At 35.0% G+C, this 21,722-nt stretch overlaps 1 protein-coding gene and 1 long non-coding RNA gene across 7 annotated transcripts; one reads left to right on the top strand and one right to left on the bottom strand.

Moving 5' to 3' along the window:
* Window positions 1–1,486: 1,486 nt before the first annotated feature.
* On the bottom strand, window positions 1,487–21,374 carry LOC124634902 (protein lifeguard 1). Of its 5 annotated transcripts, none has more exons than XM_047170570.1 (9): window positions 21,218–21,366; window positions 19,176–19,186; window positions 19,011–19,049; window positions 11,858–12,048; window positions 5,820–5,921; window positions 5,271–5,377; window positions 4,557–4,716; window positions 4,002–4,131; window positions 1,487–3,559 (listed from the first exon to the last, which is right to left on the bottom strand). In XM_047170570.1, exons 3-9 carry the CDS (start codon window positions 19,039–19,041, stop codon window positions 3,327–3,329), a joined length of 954 nt encoding a protein of 317 aa, XP_047026526.1. In that variant the 5' UTR covers window positions 19,042–19,049; window positions 19,176–19,186; window positions 21,218–21,366; the 3' UTR covers window positions 1,487–3,326. The 5 variants fall into 5 exon arrangements, with proteins under 5 accessions (XP_047026526.1, XP_047026527.1, XP_047026529.1 ...); XM_047170571.1 differs by having other exon boundaries at window positions 19,026–19,049; XM_047170573.1 differs by lacking the exon at window positions 19,011–19,049 and having other exon boundaries at window positions 19,102–19,186; window positions 21,218–21,374.
* LOC124634905 lies at window positions 14,959–16,607 on the top strand. 2 transcript variants are annotated; one of them, XR_006984940.1, is made up of 3 exons: window positions 14,959–16,161; window positions 16,244–16,403; window positions 16,497–16,607. It is a non-coding gene; the product is annotated as an uncharacterized LOC124634905 (long non-coding RNA). The 2 variants fall into 2 exon arrangements; XR_006984939.1 differs by having other exon boundaries at window positions 15,019–15,361.
* Window positions 21,375–21,722: the final 348 nt, after the last annotated feature.

The raw sequence follows: 21,722 nt of genomic DNA, 5'->3' as shown, positions 1-21,722 counted from the left end.
TGAATTAGGTTTTGTACGGTCATTTTCACACTGTTAACGTAGCTCCGAAAGGCATGATGTAAACCAACATATAAGTCAACAGGAATGTCATTATCATCATTGTCTACTCACTATAGCAGTTAGGTATAGTAGAAGAGAAGCATAATAAATTAGACAGTGTAAACAGAATAGTACGGTTAACAGCAAAAGTCTATTGACACCATCAAAATTATCTTTTGTATGAAGATAAGTCCCATTGCGGGGCAAAGGCCTAGTTGCTCCCAATTGCTTGAAAGAGTTTTACAAAAATAATATAGAAGTCTAATCCTTTACCTACAAGCACAGCGGGGAGCTTTCACTTGATGATTTAAAGGCTACAAAATAATACTCAAGCTTAATCAGCCCGTGGGAAACAGTTGGTTCATTAGTTTCTCAAAGATATCAAATAAAAAAATAGATGGTAAAAAAAACGCACGGTAAGATACGGAATAAACATTTTATATTAAACTCTTCACGTACAATGAAACAGATACCTACATACAAAAAGGTACGATTTCTAGCTATCGAACCGTTGAATTACAGTGAGTATAATTTTCTCCAAACGTTTTCTACTAATTTTTCGTTTTCTTTCTTCGTTCTATTTTAATTAATATTATATTTGGGTGAAATCTCTATGCTAGCATTTTCAACATAAAAATATACCTACTTATAATTTTGATGATTTAATTGGACTACTTTAAAACAATGCATCATACTCGTACATTTAAATACGACGACAGGTGCACTGAAAAAACATTGAGGCCCATTTTCACTGTAATTTACAGTGAAATTAAAACAGAAAATTTAAAGATAAACGGACGTTTATCCTTAAAAGATAAACGTCCGTTTATCTTAAATTAACTGTTTTATAACGTTTATGTAGTCAGTGAAATTGGGCCTAAAACTCAGACGCATTGTTCAATCAAAAGGTTAGGCGTTTGATTGGTGCCAGTTGGCATGTTGTAAAATATTGTGTGATGATAATTATTATTTCATTTGTAATGCTTTTGAATCAACTACTGAAGAAGTAACTTACCAAATAGGTATTATACTTCTGTCTTACCGTTGTATTTGAAAAATGTGCAATAGTGACAAACTAAAAAAAAAAATCTTAGCATTTAGTTTCAGATTATTATAATTAGGATGTATTGTCAAATTTTCATGTTTGAAGCATAATAAATACGTTTTTATTTATAATAGTTTTAAAGCGCATTTCTGTGTATGAATCACGAATTAGGTACTAATATATAATTTAGATTAAAATACTGTTATATGCTTGGCGTTATTTGCATTATATCTAAAAACTTTTTAAATAGGATTTTTTAACGCAACGAAAAAAAATGTGACAATTTAGTTTACTATTTCACTACTATTATTCAAACAAATAATTATTATTTGTTTAAGAATTTATTCCAAACAAAGTGTAAACGAAAAAGGTAAATAAAAGAGATAAAGAAAAAAAACAATAAAAACTATTAATATTTTACATTTAATTAATAAAGGAAAATAACAAAAACCTTAACATAAACTCTAACTTTATATAGTAATATAAATTATTTAATTAGTTCTTAAGTTTGTATGTATAAACCATGGTGGTAATCAGTGATGAAAGAAAGCCAGTAGGTACTAAAAATACGTAATTTTTTGGTACTTTCTATTGAAATGAATGAAGAAAAATTGTAATACATAAAATATGCCAAAAAGCCTGGTGTGAGAAAAGAGTGTTTATATACTTATATCACAATACTGTTTATTACCATAAATACAGGCCAGCTTTTTTTTATTAAATCTATGGATTTGAAGTCACCTTTGTGCACATAGATGTGATTTTTATTGAATAAAACCTTTTGTGAACAGAGATACAATGACAATGCTAATTGCGAGCCCAAAGATAAAGAAAAATATTGCGCAACTGTAGTATTTTTAAATTTTAACGATATTCTTTATTATATTGAAATAAACTTTTAAAGCAATTATTCGTAATTATTTTATAAAAATATAGTATTACAATAAACTAGTTGCGCAAAGCATATTTTTGCACAAAAGTTGCGCAAAATTTTCCAACAGCCAATTACATACAATTAAGTAGATTATAACTTTTTTATTTGGACTGATTACAGTGCAAAGGCGACCTAGTCTATTCACCTATTCTAGTGAGATAAGTATTGTTTTAGGTAATCTGTTTTTTATCTTTTAAATCGACATGATCCGTTCCTGCTTATAATCTCCAACCTTAACAGGGACTTATGGATGTAAATATTTTAAATTTCAAGCATTATTTGCTATGTGAAAAATAATAAGCAGGTGCAAACGAACTCATACCCCTATTTGTGTTTGGTGGTAGTTGGTAGGTGAAAAATAATAACATGTTTATGGTAACTAAATTATAATTTGAAAAGGGGTTTAAGTTTGGTCAATGCAATTTGATATAATCAGGCATAACAATGATAATATAATTTGTGTATTCATTATTATTTTTATGACTTTTTTTATTATTTGTATAAGCCCCTGTTATACGGATCACGTCATTATTAATATTTTTCAAAGGGCTTCGGTCCTTACCAAAGTAAATGCAAAAATATCGATCACATCACATATAAACATTAGCAAATAAAGTCGAGAATTACAAATTACAAGAAAATTTGGAATATTTCCATCATTGGAATAAGTAGTGTCCGAATTGTATTTGGAATAAATGTTTAATTTTATTGAGAAGCTAGATTTTGGTGTTCACATAAAGTTTAAAGTTTGATGTATTTTTTATACGAGAAAGAAAATCAAAGTTAACATCACTACCTTAACCTATTTTATATGTCTGCTCATTCGGTAATTTCCGTGAAACTTCGGATGCCATCGGATCCCCTCCAGTTACGAGAAAAAACACACAGATGTGCTAAAACCCACAACACTAACCTAACTTGTACTCTATCACAAAAAAAAAAGAGTTAAGCCACATTTACATATTTTTGTAATATTTCACGAGCAAAAAGAAAATCGTTGCTCATAGTTTTAGAGTAATTATTTTTTATGCAAACACCAAAAATACGATTCGACATCAAAAACTAAGTTTACACTACGACACAAAACTGACACTACAATTTCAGAAAATTTAGTGTCACTTAAGACAAATAGTGACTACACTGTTGTAACTATAGACACTTAGTGACCACACTAGAGTCACCAAAGTCCAATAGTGACTACACTAGTGTCACTGACACTTAGTGACTACACTAAACATTCCATGTCATAGTATAACTTAGCAAAAAACATATTTAAAAACACTCAAAACCGAGGCCCTAATCTCTGTCCTAGTCCCTAGCGGCTCCAATAATAGTTAAAATGTACAGGAAGATGTTGATAATATCCAGATACAAGTTGAGAGCAGCGAAGATATATTCTTCAGGGGAGATGCTGTACTTGTGTTTTCCACCCATCATGAGCTGTGTGTCGTACACGAGGTACAGGGAGAATATGAGGGCTCCGATAGACGCGTACACTAGTGTCACTATTTTGTTGCCGGGAATGAATATGCAGACGATACCTGGAACAAAAAAAGTCAGATTTAAATGTGAAAGCATGTTTTGGCAGCATGATCGATTCGGGAATTTCCTGGCAAAAGGTGTGATGGATTTTCAAAAAGTAAATTCGTTAAGTGCTGACCACTTTATACTGGGGTGCTATCTCAAAGAACAGAGAGAAAGCGAAAATCATGGCGGGAAGTAGTAAAACAATATAGTGGTTCTATAATCAGTGTTTTTCGATTTGAAATTGACTTCAAATAAATTGTATAAAAAATCTAATTTCAATGTCGAATCGAAAAACAACGGATGGATCGAGAATTATAATCCGCAATCAATAAATTATTCACGATTTTGGAATAAACTGCTACATGTACTGTATTTGAATGTACTCAACTAGTTTTTATTTAAAATGTTTCTCGCGACATTTGAGAGGTTTTTTACATTTATATCAAGTTAACTTACCAAACACGAGTAGTACGACAGTGGCGCAGAGCAAGAAGCCGCCCATGACGGTGAAGTCCCATTTCGTCTGGAACGCGAACAGTGTCAACGCGAGGCAAACTGCTGCCGTTATACCCACTGCCATCATTACCTGAGAAAATAAGTTTTCTTACATTAATTAAACAGTTTAGGTTAAAAAATGTTGAGTGGATTTATCAGTCTTTAAAGTATGAACTAGGTGACTTGTGATGGAAATGTATTGCTGTCTCTTCAGTAACCACTAAAAAAATATTGAAAATTAGTTTCTAACTTATGAATTCAAAAGGTATTCAATTTTAGTAAATTTAAAAAAACCTACATCTTTTTAGTAATACACACTTTAGCGCATTTCAATATTTTCAAATAAGTACGTATTGTGTCACACATTTTCATGATTGTATTGTCCTTCTTTTAATAAACTTCAAAAAAGGAGGTTCTCAATTTAGATATGAATTTTATGGTATATTCATCAAGAATTCAAAGACGTACCGATTGAGTCATATTTTTTAAAATAAAACTAACACCATTCAAACTTACCGCATCAACTTGATAAACGCTAGAAGTGAGACCGAGTAAGAAGCTTTCAGCGACAGTGAATAACCCGAGGAAGATGAAGTTCAGCGGCGCCTTCCGCCGCACGTCGTGACAACACGCCATCACGATCAGGCAGACAAACACCACCACCAGAGCTATCCAGCTGGAAATAACAATATATCATTAGAAAACTATATCATTGTTAAAACTTATATTACCTATAAATAGCCTTTTTCGTGATCAACACCATAAATGGTGATGACCTGGCTAGACTTTTCCCAAACTATTTTGTGGCCGGTTCCGAGTTTAACTAGATGCAGGTGAGTACCAGTGTTTTACTTGGAACATCTGCCTATCATCATTACAGTTACCCCTGATTGCTCGTAACGACTACCAAAGACGTACAAATGATAGTAGAGACCCAATAGTTTAACGTGCAATAAGAAACACGGAACTCGTCATGACAAGACGACTGCCCATCAACACAGCGACCGTGGCAAAAGTTGCTTAACCTTATTAGTTAGCCTTGCGGCTGTTATTTTGCCACGACAACCAAAGTCAAATGATTTTATTTCATGTAGACCTATTACAGGTTCTTACGAAACGTCAATATCTAGGTGAAGACAAAAAAACTTTAAATCTTGTAGTTTTACCTTATAGCTAGTACAAATACCTCCTCAAAATACATTTGTCATTAAAATATCTCGCACTACTTACAAGAGATAAGTATTACGCTGCGCCCAGGTCCTGGTGGGCGCGTGGAACAGGAACAGCGCGATGAACGACATCGTCACGAGTAGCTGACACATGAGGATCGCGTACACCTGGAAGTTACCAGAAAAATGTCATAAATTGTGGAGAAAATAGCAATAATAAACCTGAGAAATAGTAAAATGTTTGTATAGTAAAGAAAGATTGTGTTTTGAGATGTGCTTGATGCTGAAGTTACAATGCTGTTGTTTGCTTACTGAATGACCCAAAAACTGTCAAAGATTTTATTTAGCTACTATTGGAAATTATCAAATTATAATGAGGCAGTTCGGCTAAGGAGAACATGTAGTCTTAATGTTAATATTTTTTCATTAATTAGGTAGTCTTTATGTTTCAAGACCATTTCTTCATATATACTGGGCAGCCTCTTTAAAATATGAGTAGGTAATTTCCGTTTTACGTTCTGTCTACACTTGACTCCTCAAATAATACTTTTTACATAAAAAAGAGATAAAAGACATTACACAGCGTTCTTTTTACATATTGGATAGTTACCTTGCGGATAAAAGATCTGCGTATGGACTGTTCGGTGAAGTCGAAGCCTTTAACCTCTCCATCTTCGCCCAGACTCCCCCCCGGAGGCGCGTATCCTGCTGGCTGTAACGAACAACACAATATTATAAACATGTGGATATACATTTATACATAATAATATATATACTTATACACTTATAGGTACAGATGTCAGCAGGTCAACCTACCCAAATCTGACAAATTTTATCAATCGATCACTAACCTTCCACTATTGTAATAAGATTGAAAATCTATTGAAGAAATTTTGACAGTTTGAGGTAGGTTGATGTGCTGTCTGTATTTGAAGAAATGCTAAGTAGGAGCATAGCCAACAACTTTGCCTATCCAAAGATAGCCACTGGTTGATATTGGTGATGTCAGACTTTAAAGTCTAGGTTTCTTCGAGATGTTCTCTTTCATCTTTACTCAGTCATTGAGTCTTTGATGTCACGTAGAAAGTAGAAAAGTTACATAATTTACGCAAAATTGCAGCGTGCTATAGGGTGGGTAATATAAAGCCGCAGCGAATATAGGTAAATAAATATATGGTGTTCGAGGTCACGAAGAATCGATCCTCATGCTTCATTATTTTTCACTATAGAACATGCCTAGCTATGTAGATATATGTATAATTGCTAAATCAATCACTTTTAGAACTGAAGGTTAGGTTACTTAGAGGTATTTGTTAAAGTCTGTGTGATGTTTATTGAGGTACTATTAAAAACTACCGCAATATAATAAAGCCTGACTAATATTATCGAAGTTACTTTGTCTGACTGTTAACACCACGAAATCGACGTACCTAAACTTTGCCTTACTGTTATGTTTACCTACTCCAACACCACAAAACCTAAATGAATGTTGACTCAGATAGATGGTCTACTCTAGAGCTTGGAAAAATGCGTGGGCAACTATTATCCGGGTGTGGGAAATAGTACCCCCAAGACGCAGAAAGAACCGCAGGCAACAGCTACTAATTTCACAAATCAACTAGACCACTACGAAGACTTTGCCAATACACATACAGGCAAAAAAATTTACCCCTTTGACATTGCACATACATGTACAAAATGCTATAACATTTGGGATAGGTCATAACGACGCAACCATCTCAACGAAGGCGCCATAATGTCTGGAGCGAAGAATCGATATGTTTACAGTACCGAGAATACAAGCATTTGTCCTTCTTTGAGGTCAAAACTTATCCCGGGGCTGCGGGATTGTTCGAAAGAGTTACCGCGGCCCTTGTACATAAAGGGCTTAATGAACATGATGCGTTTTAGTCAGTAAGAGTCTGACACTCGATCGCGCTGCTACCCTACAGCGTGGAAGGTCATTTGATGATTTACAATTTAAAAAAAGGTCAAATCTTTTCCGTGTGAGAGGACTAGGAGGCCAGTGCCCAGCAGTGGGACGATAAAATAGGCTGATAATGATGTGGTCAAAACTGGGCATAGGAAAAAGTACTGTAAAATCGTGCTACGTTTCAATTAGGTTAATCCTTTAATGTTATCAATTATGTCAAATTACCATTAATTTGTATTGTGTACAGGAATTTGAACTTCCGTTGGTATGTAAAAATAACTTTGTATAAACCTATTGGTATTATTCTAGAACCATCCAAAATGTACCTAATGTATGTGAAATAACAATATGACAACTGTAACATATAGGAAAAAATTACAACCTAGAAACATTTTATACAACGCAAGTACTTTCTGAATAATAAAGAACTATAGTAAGGAATGTATTTCAACTGGCAATACTCAAGAATTATGTTCAAGATTAAAAATTCAAAATATTACAACCTGATTATTGCCCGAACTTTAATATTTTACTTATTAAAACTAGCCCAAAATCCTTTCGAAACAGCAAACATAGAAATATCACACAAGCATAATGACATAACCTCAATCACACGAATTACACTTGGAGGCAATGAAAACGGGTCACTAAGTTACCTTCAAAAAATACTTTATTAGGTAAAAAACTTGTAGGAATTTAAAATAGGCCCAAATTTCATTGTTTCCAAGTGTATTAACAGACATTTACTAGAAATTTCGAGTAAAATTTACCTGAGACATGATTGTGGCCGTGTTGTCGCTTTGTATACTAAGTTGTGTTTATCAAGCCATATCGGTGTAGGGTGATAAGCTGATACAAAAATGGGTAAAACTGATAAGTTAGACAGGAGGGACGGGCCACACGAAAATGGCGCGAAAATGAACCGTTATGTAATATGATTTTGAATTTAGAAGGCCATGGTTGACAGTTTTTAAAAGATTTCATTCAGAAATGGGCATCGTTTAGGAAGATTTCGAATGCCTGTTAATAAATAAAAAAGTAATAAGAAAATATGTGAAATGAGTAATGTAGATTTCTATATTAGAAAGAATTTTCTAGAGATAATCTCTAAGTAGTAAGTACTTTCGAGCAGTGTTAAATGATCAAGTTTAAAAATATTTGGAGAACAAAGATGATTCATGGATAAGACTAGATAACAGAAGATAAATATTATTTCTGCTGTGTTTTTGTAACGAACTTTGATACTGATAGTGTTTTCAATAATGGCTACACAGATTTTCATGATAAAATGAAACATACCGTAGAGGTGCGCTTATTGACTCGCCTTGTGCAAACATTTCGTTAAAAAGAGACAACAATATTTTTCTCAACAGTATGCCAATTTAAACTTTGTACTATTATAGAGAAAGGTTACTCCCCTGTAAAATCCCGTTTAGTCATACTTCTGATAACTTTATGCCTATCATATGTAAAATGTTCGCATTGACCTGTCATAAATATACATTGCACTAATGAAGATCAATGAGATAATTATTTAAGTAGGCGTGTAAACTATGTGGTGTAACTGGATAATTTTATTCACATCATCATCATCATGATCATTACATTAAAATGATGAATTCTTAACTGCAACTGCATAAACCTATGTACCTATTTGCAATTTTGTATCATGCATGATTTCTATCAATAACATGACACAACGGTTGTATCACTAGTAATATTTGAAAATCAACGTTTTTAGAATACAATTTTCAAAATCTGCTCAGGAGATCTTGAGATTACTCCTACGATTTCCCATAGGTGCTTATCTATTTATGATATTAGCATAAAAGTATAAATTATAATCTCGCAGTGTCCCATTTTCAAAGGCAGTGATTGTAATAACGTATCTATGTATGATTAACGCAACTGCAGTGAGTGGTCAAATCTTAAACCGTGACGGAAATGTATACTTGAGAGGGTCTTTGACCTCCTGGCTACTGCGCATAGGGTAGGATAGTCTTAAGGTGACATATTTATATAAATAAGAAATAATAAGCATTCTCACTGCACTAGCTCGCAACCAAAAATATAAGTGTGGACTAACTTAGCTAAAGGAAGATAGGTACAACATACGTACACACGCATTTTGAAACCTTGGTCTTTTTTACTAAGTATTGAAAAATAATTAAAAGTAGAAACTGAAAACGACGAAGTGGACTGATTCTATGGGAAATGAGGCGCAGCATATCTGGGGCCAAAGGCGGGTACAAGTACAACAGCAGGAAGTATCCACTTAACAGCGTTTGTAAGGATAGAATATCACCATTCAAAATGACTGTTTTTAAATCGGGAACTAACATCAAATGTGACTTTACTCGTTCCTTATCTTACATCAGCTGATAAAGATTTTACAAAGATCACTTGTTGTTTTAAAGCTAAAACCGGATTACTGATATGGTATGTTAGAGAATATTTTTATAGTATTTTAAGTAGCTGCCCAACTGGTTTAATTAATTCAAATGTCCACCTGTGGTGTCTTTCTTGGTTAGGTTAATTATGTATTCAATGATGACAAAAAGTTATGTTCCGTTTTTCTGTCTTGAAGTTGAAAAAAGGCAAACTATGCTTTAGAATTATGTGTTTAGAAAAAGAATTGGTCAATCTATACTAGCAATTTATAACTACTAGCAGATATTTACAAACAAACGCATTTCTGACATACATATATGCACAAACAGTTCAATATGGAACAATAGTCTATACTTGAAGAAAATTACCAAGTGCTATTGAAAAGGTAAACCTAATGTCTACGCAAGCAACGCATCATTAAAAGCTCTACTGGCTTCAACGCAAAATATTATTAAATCCCGAATAACACGACCTCTTCTTAACTTAGGATGCCAGTCTAAACATCTTAATCGCGACATATACGCAGTAACCTAAGCCACAAAGGCAACCTACACAAACCTATATAGGTACTATAACAAACAATAAAACTGTGAGTAGGATCCCCCCTCCTACGAACAGGAAAATCAATAAACATTACTAACTAGTCTAAAGCCGAGTCCTCCTAACTGCATTCAAAGAAATACACGTCACTGTTACAAATTCCATACATTTTACTACAAGTCACTGGTGAATACACCTGTCATTGTACCGTGGTATACTAGATCACTTCCAATAGGATTGGTGGAGTGACGTAGTTTGTAAATGGTATGAGTAATACCGTTATTTATATTGTAATGATACATATAATTATATTGACATTAGCGCTCGCCTACATTGGCCTTTCTATTATAATTTATTTTTTATATTCCGTTTAGAATCAAACTTATACTGCATCTCACACTCTCCCTTATAAAAGAAGATCAAAAATCTCTCATCTCTCTTTCTTAACCAAAAACGAGATTTCAATGGTGTTTCTATCCCAAAAAGTTGAGAAGTAATATACTTTCCACTCTAAATACTAACTGTGTGACTAATTGGCGTAGAAAGTAGAAATTATTCAATTACATCAGTGCAACATATGAAATGCAATACACTGATTTGTTATGAAACAGTTACACATAATATGAGTGATACTAGACTTTATTATCATACTCATTTCATATAGATTCAGTCTGCAAATTGAATATTAATGAAAAGTCACCTTTACTTTGCACTGGTCGGCTAATGGGCTCCACTCTAGCTAGACTATATGTGATCCGTTCATTATATTCACTAGCTGTTTTCCCAGGGTTTCACCCGCGTCTCGAGGGAATTACAGCCCGTATCTGGTTAAGAAGTCTATGTTACTAGGGAAGAGTGTAGCTTTCCAACAGTGAAATAATTTTTCAAATAGGTTCTTTAAGTTTCGGAACCTTTAGGGTCAATTCCCACTGAAAGAGCAGCGGCCGGCAGCGGCCGGCAGCGGCCGTAAAATAATTGCAAGGGATTGAGCGCGAGCGCGGCGGGCCGCGCGGCGCCGCACCGCGCCGCGCTCTTACATTTTCCGTGCTCTTACGGCCGCTGCCGGCCGCTGCTCTTTCAGTGGGAATTGACCCTTATGATACAAACAAACGAAAACATGTTTGTTCTTTATTATATCATTACAGATAGTATGTGGGTATAGATTTACATTGAAGCCGGAAAGGCAGACAAACGATTTCTAAAGATACCACTATGACTTAGGCCTAGCAGAATAAAACAATCCAGATGTTTGATAACCCAAATTAAATAAAATTCCCGGGTATACACGTGTAGCAAAAATTCTAGGTCATTGCTAGTTCAGTTTCGAGGCAGAATTTAGCACGCTAACCTTGAAACCTAAAAAATATTACGCGAGCGAACACATTCGTTGCGTAGGCGTCGATTACACGCCGCGTCATAAAATTCACTCATTCAATGTAGTGGGGTGGAGGCCCCAAAACGACCTTTGACTGTCAGACTAGACGTTTTGTGAAGAAAATCGCAAGTATTTAGTACAATAACGGTTGCACCTGTATCCCGTGGAACTTAATTTCCGCACCCGGGTAAAAGTTAGTCTGTATGTTATTCTGATAAAGTTTCATTAAAATCTATTTGGTAGTTTTTGCGTGAAAGAGGAAAACATATTCATACATACAAACATTCGCATTTAAACTTTTAGTAGGAAGTAGAATAGCATTTTCGGTTAGAACAACACCCGTTTCAACAAATTATTATTCCGACAACTAATTAACAGCACTTTTAAAAGGAAACTTCAAAAGACTCACCTCGCCATATCCTGCGCCGTACCCTGGCTGCGGGGGAGGATACCCGCCTTGCTGTGGGTATCCACCCGGTGGGTATCCCCCCGGTGGGTAACCGCCCTGAGGGTATCCACCCTGTGGGGGTGGGTATCCTCCCTGTGGGTAACCGCCCTGCGGGTATCCACCTTGCTGCGGATACCCGCCTTGATTCTGATCTGTAGATATGAAAAGAATAAGTCAATATGCATCCTTCTTGTTGTTTATAAACTAAACACAGTCACGACTGCAATTTTCCTTTAATAAATCTTATTTGATAAATTACTAATTATACGGATAATTATATGTGGATACTTATTGATGGGTATACTGATTAACATAGGAACAACATTGTAACCTTGAATTAGGGCTGCCATCTCGAATTTCGCCAAACCCGGACAATCATTAAAAAAACCCGGACATTTGGCGTAAATCGCATTTTTCCCCCGAACGAGTACGATTTTTTAAAAACAAATAATACCTAATTTGTAATCCATTTACTATTAACATATACTTAAATTCAATGACGTACTTCCATACATGAAAAGTGTCCGGGTTTTCCCCGGACACTTCTTGAAACCCCGCCCGGACGGCCTCCGGACGGCCTCCAAACGAGGACAAATCCAGGGAAACCCGGACGGATGGCAGCCCTACCTTGAATCAAGACACCATATTTCAATACATTGAGTAATATTATATGGACCACACATTTAAGATGACTCAGGTATGTGGTAGAATAGTTTAGATAAGGAAACCAGTTTATAATTAACTTGCAGTAAAGTATCAAGTTACTAATGAAAGAGTTATTGACAAATGATTTTGATACTTGCTAAATGGCTGTGCTATGTCATATGAATGTTTTTATGTTCTCCCGGCATTATGTAATATAGCTGTTTATTTTCTTGTACAGAACTATTCGAACCAATGTTTATATTCTAAGAAAATTCAGCCTAGGCGTTATCAGTTTAATTATACGCTGAATTCCAAATACTATGTATCAATATGATTCGCTTCTAATATCCGTTTTTTTGCTAATTTGAAAAAAGAGTATCTGCTGCCAAGAAACCACTAATGACTGTGTCTTGTACAGAAAAAATCTGGGGCGTAAAAGATGCGGAAAAGAATTATGTAAAGCTATGATGGATCTGGTCATCGTAGAATACCAGATAATATTAACTACTAACCTAAATATCAGCTATCTTACGGTACACAACTGAATTTTAATTACGCGATGGAGCTAACCTGACTCTTAGAAGACCGAATGGTAAGATTGGACAAAGTCATTAAGAAGAAATAACCAAGAAGAAGAAGAAAAAACAAAGGAGGTAAGGAATACAACTTCGAAGCCCCAGAAATTAAGAAGAATGCCTTATCACGTTCCAGGTCTCTTAAGAAGAAACTTTACCATAAACTTAGTTCATCAATTTTGGATATTCCAAACTGACTCTGCAGAACGTGAAAAGGCATCGACACAAAATATTCAGACAATACAATAGCAGTTTTAAGACGAAGACAATAGTGAGACGTTTTATACGAAACAAACACAATTTTGAGCGACATTAAAATTCACGACACACCTTTACTTTCCGACATTGCACCCACACTTCACAATAATGAATGAAACAACCAAATAACATAATATTTGAACAAAAGGGACAGACATATGACACTCCATATCCTAGAAATTAACACTAATGGCAATGCTAAAACAAATATGGACTTTATCAGTACATCAATAAGTGACAAATTCGTTTGTGATAAAGTGATATCGTAAGCTGGCTGGATAACAGCGTAGCATAAACATACATACATAGGGACTGCATACCGCGAATAAACTTGAACATACAACAGTGGACACAAATTGCAACATATAACTATAGCAATAAGGTGCAAATTCGAGTGTGTATTACTGGACTACGATAACAAACGATAATGAAATGTGTGAAGGTTGGCAAACGTTTGTGAAAGGGGGTTCCCCGAAGTCAGTTTTGTTGAGCCAAGGAATTTTGCTTCTGGGTTTGCTATATAATCTTAACCGTTATGTAGATTTTAGATACTCGATTAAGAATGCAGACAAAGAACTGTGTAGACTTCTAAGTACATACAGAAATCAACTTTTGTCGTAAACATCTCCATCTCCCAAAACATGTTTAGTTAGGTTTTGACTAGAAAATCTTTTATTTCATAAACATTTTAGCAATGCTTCACTTTAAAGACTGCTTTAAAGATCTCCAAAAAGTGAGTGATTCATTATCCAATAATTTCTTGACAGTCTTAGCATGTTTATCAGCACTATCGAATTATATCGCCATCAAATATTTACTGTGAGATACTCATCGATGTTTCATGGTTGACTAAAATCAATAGCTATTTCGAAGTACCAAGTAAACGGTGATGCCATTATCAATTTTTATTTTCATTTGTTTCTTGTGAGACAACATTGAATTTGATACATTGCTTTCAATGTGGACTTTCTTTTAATATTGCAGGCAACGCAAGCATTACTTACGTATACCCAAAATGGTCCAGGAGAGAAAATGGCCCATGTTCACTAATATTAATCGTATTTTTAGAGCAATTAATAGCCTTCCGCATTATTTTTTTTTTTCTAAATGAAAATCTATCTATTGCATCTTCTTTCTGCGTAAAGTAACTGTTTCAAGCGTGGCTTCCAGTGGCACTTGCAAGAAGATTTACGAATGTGATTGCTGTTAAAAAATCTACCCCATTGCAGACAGATATTGCTGGCTGATTTGGGGTCGGGAATAACTTATGTATCTTGAAAAGGTGAAACGAAGGGCACGGGTCTAATGGTGTTTTTTCATTACTTTGTCTCAAATAATGGCGTCTTAGTTATCGATCCGTACATTTGAATCGAAGCCAAGACGCATGTAGAATTTGGCTGCTTTATTTATTAAGATTAGTGTAGGTAATGTAAATGGTATCAAAAAAAGATTGTTCTAAGAGGATGAGTATGTACCTATTACCTTTCCCTATAATTTTTAAGATAGGACTTGTCGTCCATTTTAGGTGACCAGTCCCGTTTTCGCGACCTGATATAAAAAAATGCAAAAGTAAGTGAACATAGAACCTTTTCATTTTGGAATCTCTTCCTAGGATAGCTAGGGATACCTTCTTTTTATATTTATTATATTTGATTGTAAGAGAAAAAGTGGTCGAAGGAGGAGTACTTCTGAAAGTTTGAAGTATGAATAATTGTACAAATGTATGAAACAAAGCAATAAGGGATAATAGTATTGATCATTATATAAAGAACACTATCTTTAACTGAATACGACATTGGAATGAGTCACGGTGATACGGGGATTGTCGTTTTCATGAATCATTTGGGCATTGAGGAAAGGAAGATAAAAATTGACGTCACACAACATCCGACGAAGGTACGATTTAATCGAGACTTTGCTCGGAGTCATACATGAGCAATAAAAAATCATATAGAGGTAGAAAACCGATTTTAAAATATATAATGAGGTAAGTACATATTTATTTCGTAAACTATTTGTAGTTTTAGTATCGACAATAAGTATTTACAAAGGAGTTTTTTTTGCAAGTGGGTGTACGTATGAAATAAAAGAACGTTGTGGATATTTTTTTCCTCATTGCCAATTAATGTTGTACTGGCGTTATACAAACTGGGTAGTTACTGGCTATTGTTGTATTATCTGGTACGTTCAGGAAAAGGGACTAAAATGTGCCATGCGTCACCATGTTTACAATGGGAAAAACCTTTACTAACTCAGTTTTAATAATTGTATGTTTAGTGTGGAACCCACTCACACAAATCCATTCTCGTATCAAAGGCTAACCCTATGTGTGCACTTAACATACGCTAGTGTGAGTTGACAGTGAGTATGTGTGACGTCAAAATTATTCTTTCATTGCGAAACTATGGCTGTGTGCGTGGAAAACACTAACATTCTGATAAAGTGTGCGTGAAAATGCGTCTGTGAGCGATTTTTTATGAGTACTGTTTAATAGGATTATCTGTTGTAAGTACTTAATGCTTATTGATGCTACCGGTCATTTACGGAGGTCGTATACATACTGAATAAGTGAGTGAATACTCTTTGCTCTTGTAGAGCGAGGACGTCTGGCTTCTTTTCAGCCAGCTACTGAGTCATCGTGCGTAAATGGACATTCCGAATTCAAGTTTTCATTTTAATTTTTTAACAAAACAATACGCAAAAAGTGGAATGATTATACTATTGTTAATCGAGTTATCCAAAAATGTCAGTGTCACTAAAGAGCAGAAAAAAAAATTGTTTGGTCAAGTAAGAACTTTCACGTAACTTTCACATCAAGCCGGTAACATTATTATGTAAGGGTCTAGTAATGTATGTGCATTTCTTGCAGAATTTATTTGTCTGTCTGAAGTGTTTTCTTAAGACAGACACCTAGATAAAATACATAGATAAGGGGAAGACCACCGAAACAATAGATGATTTGTGTTGACAATATTGCTGGAAAGATTAGCATCACTTTTGAGATAACCTCAGACAAAGAAAAAGACATGGTACATCGATCTCAAATAAAATTGTTAAGATGAGTATAGCTTAATTTATGTGTAGGTATCCAATCAAATTATTTCTGTATCTATCCTTTTCAGATAACATATAGAAACCTATCAATTACACAGAAAAAGCCACATGACTGGAAGAAGAGCTGTGCTCACAACTGGAGCAATTTTCAATTGACATAAATTCTATTTAAATAATAACATCACACCTATTTTCTTATTAAGATACCTGCGTCAGCAACCTTATCGCCATATCATTATATCTTACAATATACCAAGACATCATAAAGCGAGATAATATAACATTGACATATAAAGCTGAACAATGATTGCCGGTGATTACAACTACACACGCACAAAGCCGTGTGAAAACAATAGTAGCTAGGCCTTGTTGTACCAGGAGCGCAGAAATCAAAAGTGGTCACAGTTTGAGATCTCAGAGACTGGTAGACGATGGCTTAAATCCGTAACTGTGGATTACAATTACCGATCCATCCTTGATGAGAGATTGAAATTCGACTTAATTAATATGAAGCTAATATTATTTTTTATCTTTATTCGGTTATTGTAATTCACATTGAAGGAGCAAAGATTCACTGTGTAAAGTTCGAATCAGATACGAGCGAAAATGATAGCGTCCGAGTCCTTTCTCGGGACTTCCCGCGAATATGTGCTGATTGGGGAGCCCGCGGAAACGAATTAACAACAGTAAAATTCTACACAGGTCTTCAGGAAGATGCAGTGGAAACGCAAAATTATCATAGTATCAGTATAGGCGAAATGGGCGTATTTATGTGTGACGTATTTTCTGAGTATCATCATCATCCTCCTGCCCTTATCCCAATTTCATTTGGGGTCGGCGCAGCATGTTTTCTTCTTCCATACTCTTCTATCTGCCGTCATCTCACAAGTAACATTCTTTCTTACCATATCTACTTTCACACAATCCATCCATCGTTTTTTTGGTCTTCCTCTTCCACTATATCCGTCCACGTTCATACTCATCACCTTCCTCACAACATGACTCTCATTCCTCCGCATCACATGCCCATACCACGACAGCCGGTTTCCACGCAGTTTTTCTGATACCGGCGCCACTTTCAAACTTCCTCTTATATACTCATTCCTCACTCTATCTATTCGCGTAACGTATTTTCTGAATATATTGGATAATTATTTAATTACAGAGAGGCTGAATAATAGCTTGGAAGGTTGTTGTTATTGAAGGAATAATTTCGTGAGAAACAAGGAAGGGACTTTTGGTGGATACCTGATAAAGAATGAATTTGACTGTGACTTTGTGTGTCTTTTGAATTTCGGTGAGATTTTAAACAAGATTACATAACTATAATATAAGAAACCTTTGACCTTCATACAAGATATTGTTGGTAACAACAATCTAGATTCTTTTCATATCTTTCATTTACTATATATTGGTAAAGTAGATAACAAGTTCTAATCTGCACATAAAACGTCAATAACTGATTAATGGATTGCTTTTTTAGCCAAAACATACTTCATTAAGTCATTACATACATATCAAATGATGTTATGACAAAGAAGTATATATTGTTGTAAGAACTGAAAATACTTGGAACAACCAATCCATATATATCACGGTTAGTCATTGTGATAATGTCATAACAGTATATATATTAAGGAAAATAAATGGTACCTATGCTTTATCATATTATGAACAATATGTACTGATGGTTTAATTTTAGCATATCGGGTAGTTCCAATAGTAAGTATAACTATTTTGCAGATCATTCAATTCTGATAAAAGAGGTCTAAAATTGTCTATGATTGTACTTAATGTGTCAAAAGGCTATGTTTAGACGATAGAGCTTATGTGTCTAAGCATAGGATAAAAAAATAAAATCTAAAATTTGTTGTTCCCAAAGGTCATAATTTTAAGTTTAAAGAGACTGCCTAAAATGTTCTATTGCCTGTAGAGCATGCTTAAGTTGTATTGAAGCAAACGATTCACCTGCCATAAGCAATAAAAAGGTAACAATGCAACAGAGGTTTGTTTGTTTTCTGTGTTATTTACAATAATGATGTATCATCTAAGTAACATGAGTACATTCATGTTGTACACAGATAAAAAATGGAGGTGTCTGTGCTGGTGCAATGCAACATAGATTGTTTATTAAATGATAAAAGAACTTTTTGGTTCAAATGATTAGAAAAAATAATTATCATAATTGATTTAGAAAGATAGGCCTCAATAGTACTTTTTCATGTATGATTATTAAGGCAGATATATATGCTTTTCACTGAGTTTAAATATCTTATACCCAAAAATTATGAATAATACTTTGATACTTTGGACTTGCAAATAGGTATGATTATTTCATTGCATACTTCAATAGGATGTAAGATAAAAGTAAGTTATTGATTATATAGCATATCAGCAACAATATTTTACTCACAGCTGAAACATTGCTCATTCAACTCCAAATCCCTTATTTATGAGCAAAGATAAAACATAATATATGTAGTATACTTCTTTTATCACCACATCCAATTCAATTTTCAATTATAATAATATTCTTTTATCATTTAATATCAACAGTGCAAAGAATTAAATTAATATTCAACCTCCTGGATAAACACCTGGGTTCTGCCACATAGTTCCAACTGCAGAAAAAAATTGTCTATGGTTAGAAAAATAATTAAAAAGTATACATACACATGGTGTTGTAATTTGGTTGGTCTTTCGAGTTTAAGTTTTCGGTAGCCGTTTTGGTAGTTTTCGGCACTTACACACTGATAAACTGAAACAATGTAAAGATTAGATTAACATGTCATCTTAACGCATATCAATCATAATGTTCATGATTGCTGTATAATAAAATTGGGTTAGTGGTTTTCTAGAAGTGTACATGATTTGCCCCTTTCTGACTTATTTAGCATGGTATTTTTTTACAAAAGCCACACAGATCAAATAACAAATCTGTGGGTAAAACAACAATAATAAAACTGTTCGCGCCTATAATGGTTGGGTCATGCCAGTCCTGATGTACTCCTTCGGCATACTCAAATGGACTCAAACTGAATTGGATGCCTTGGATAGGAGAGTCCGCACACTGCTGACCGCAGAACGAATGCATCACCCACGATCGTCGGTGATGAGACTGTACATCCCACGGAAATGTGGAGGCCGAGGCTTTTTAAATGCAAAGACGCTCCACAACCGTGAGGTGTGCAGTCTCAGAGAATATCTTCTCAAAAGCGACGTGGGTATGCATCGTGATATGGTAGCAGTGGACAAAGGACTCACCCCGCTATCGTTGGCAAATGAGAACTGGCGCAGACCTGTGGTACTAACTACCCATGATCGCAAGGAAGTATGGCAGAGCAAACAGCTACACGGACGCTTCTTCGGGGCTATTCATGGCCCCGATGTAGACTTCAATGCGTCCGTATCTTGGCTACGCTTCGGTGACTTGTTTGGAGAAACCGAAGGGTTTGTATGTGCAATTATGGACGAAGTTATCCTTACGAATAACTACCGGAGATATATCGTGAAAGACGGGACGGTTGACATATGTCGGGCATGTCACCATCCGGGTGAGTCTATCAGACATATTATATCTGGTTGTTCTCGTTTGGCTAATGGTGAATATTTGCACAGACATAACCAAGTGGCCAAGATTATCCACCAGCAGCTTGCTCTGCAATACAACCTTGTAGACCTTGAGGTACCGTACTACAGGTATGCGCCCGACCCAGTTCTCGAAAAGGACCATATCACGTTGTACTGGGATCGATCTGTCATCACTGACAGGACTATTGTAGCCAATAAGCCTGATATTGTGGTGATAGATCGATTAGCGCGCCGCGCGATGATAGTCGATGTCGCCGTTCCGCATGACGAGAACCTTGTGAAAGCTGAGAAAGAGAAACAAATAAAGTATCTCGACTTAGCGCACGAGGTTGTCGCCATGTGGAGTGTCGACACGGCTGTTGTTGTGCCGATTGTCGTTACGGCCAATGGTTTAATAGCCAAGAGCCTCGACGAACACCTCAGGAGGCTCTCGTTGGGCGGCTGGATCAAGGGACTGATTCAGAAGGCAGTACTCCTTGATACGGCACGTATTGTGAGGAGGTTTCTGTCTCTGGGACCCTAACCACCGGTACCTTGGACTCTGTGCCCGATATCGGTGGCAACCTATTTTTTATATTTTTAAATGTTTTTTATTTTTATATTTAATATTTAAAAATGTAAATCATATGTTAGAAAATAAATAAAACTGTAATAAAATTGTAAAATAAAATATTATTTAAACCCTTTGAAAAAAAAAGAGCTGTTTCCGTATCAAAAAACAGTGTTATATGACCGAATTTTGACATCAGCAAGTTTAAACATACAAAACATAAATGTTTATTGTTTTGAATCATAAAATATAAAAGGCTAACACAACAGTACACATGATTCAGTGATCTTTAAAATGAGTAATAATTTTAATATTATCAAGAATTACTTAAGAATTTGTTTAACAATTGGTAATAAACTAGAGAATAGGTAGGACGTAGTATTGGTGCAATACACACAAACAAAACCTAAATTGTGGTGCAATTCAAGTCCCATTGATTCATTACCGTCGATTTTACCATATAAACTAACTCCAACCGTAAATATGTATAATCACAATATGGACTGATTACTTAATAAATTGTATTAAAACAAATAGAAAGATCTAGTGTGAACTGGAAAATCACCTTAGAAAGTACTAGACGGTAGACAAATGTCGCAACGCAATGTATGATCGATCTGTTATGAAACTACAAAAAATAAACAGTACCTGGCGTGACAGTGGATTTTCCGCTTCGTAAAACAACAGAAACAAACACTTGATGAGATATCACAAAATTTTACAGGCAAAAATAACTTTCAATGGCACAAAATTGTGTCAGATCCGTCTCAGAATTGAATATCGACTGTTTTCTTATCTCAATACAAAAGGGAATATAAATAATGATGACTCATACTTCTTCGACTATGATTGGTTGCTAAAATGCGTGATGAACGTTCATTGGTTAATAATGGCTTTATGTATTTTTACCCAATAGCTGCATCTGTCACTTGAGTACGTTCACGTAAGTTTTCTATATAATACAAAATATAACTAGCCAAGTGAGTGTTAGAGCATCGTGAAGAGGGTTTCGTATGTACAACAAAATGTTTTTCCCTTTAACTATCGCTGTTGGGTAAAAATAATAAATGTAGAATGCTTGTAAAAAAATGCAGCATTATTTTGTGTACATAATCATTGTGCAAATTATGTCTAAAAGGGCCATAAGAGTACT

Source organism: Helicoverpa zea, chromosome 12 (assembly GCF_022581195.2).
Source record: "Helicoverpa zea isolate HzStark_Cry1AcR chromosome 12, ilHelZeax1.1, whole genome shotgun sequence".
NCBI classification, from domain to species: domain Eukaryota; kingdom Metazoa; phylum Arthropoda; class Insecta; order Lepidoptera; family Noctuidae; genus Helicoverpa; species Helicoverpa zea.
Note: the sequence above shows the minus strand (reverse complement) of the source record. Positions and strands in the feature narration are given on the sequence as shown.

What these genes read in the sequence shown, in the direction of transcription:
- LOC124634902 (XM_047170570.1), bottom strand. Translation starts at nt 19,041, where the DNA reads ATGTGGCAGAACCCAGGTGTTTATCCAGGAG. An exon ending in CAGCGTAATACTTATCTCTT is followed by an intron (nt 4,717 to 5,270) that starts GTAAGTAGTGCG and finishes TGTTATTTCCAG; the next exon opens with CTGGATAGCTCTGGTGGTGG. An exon ending in GCGTTTATCAAGTTGATGCG is followed by an intron (nt 4,132 to 4,556) that starts GTAAGTTTGAAT and finishes TTATTTTCTCAG; the next exon opens with GTAATGATGGCAGTGGGTAT.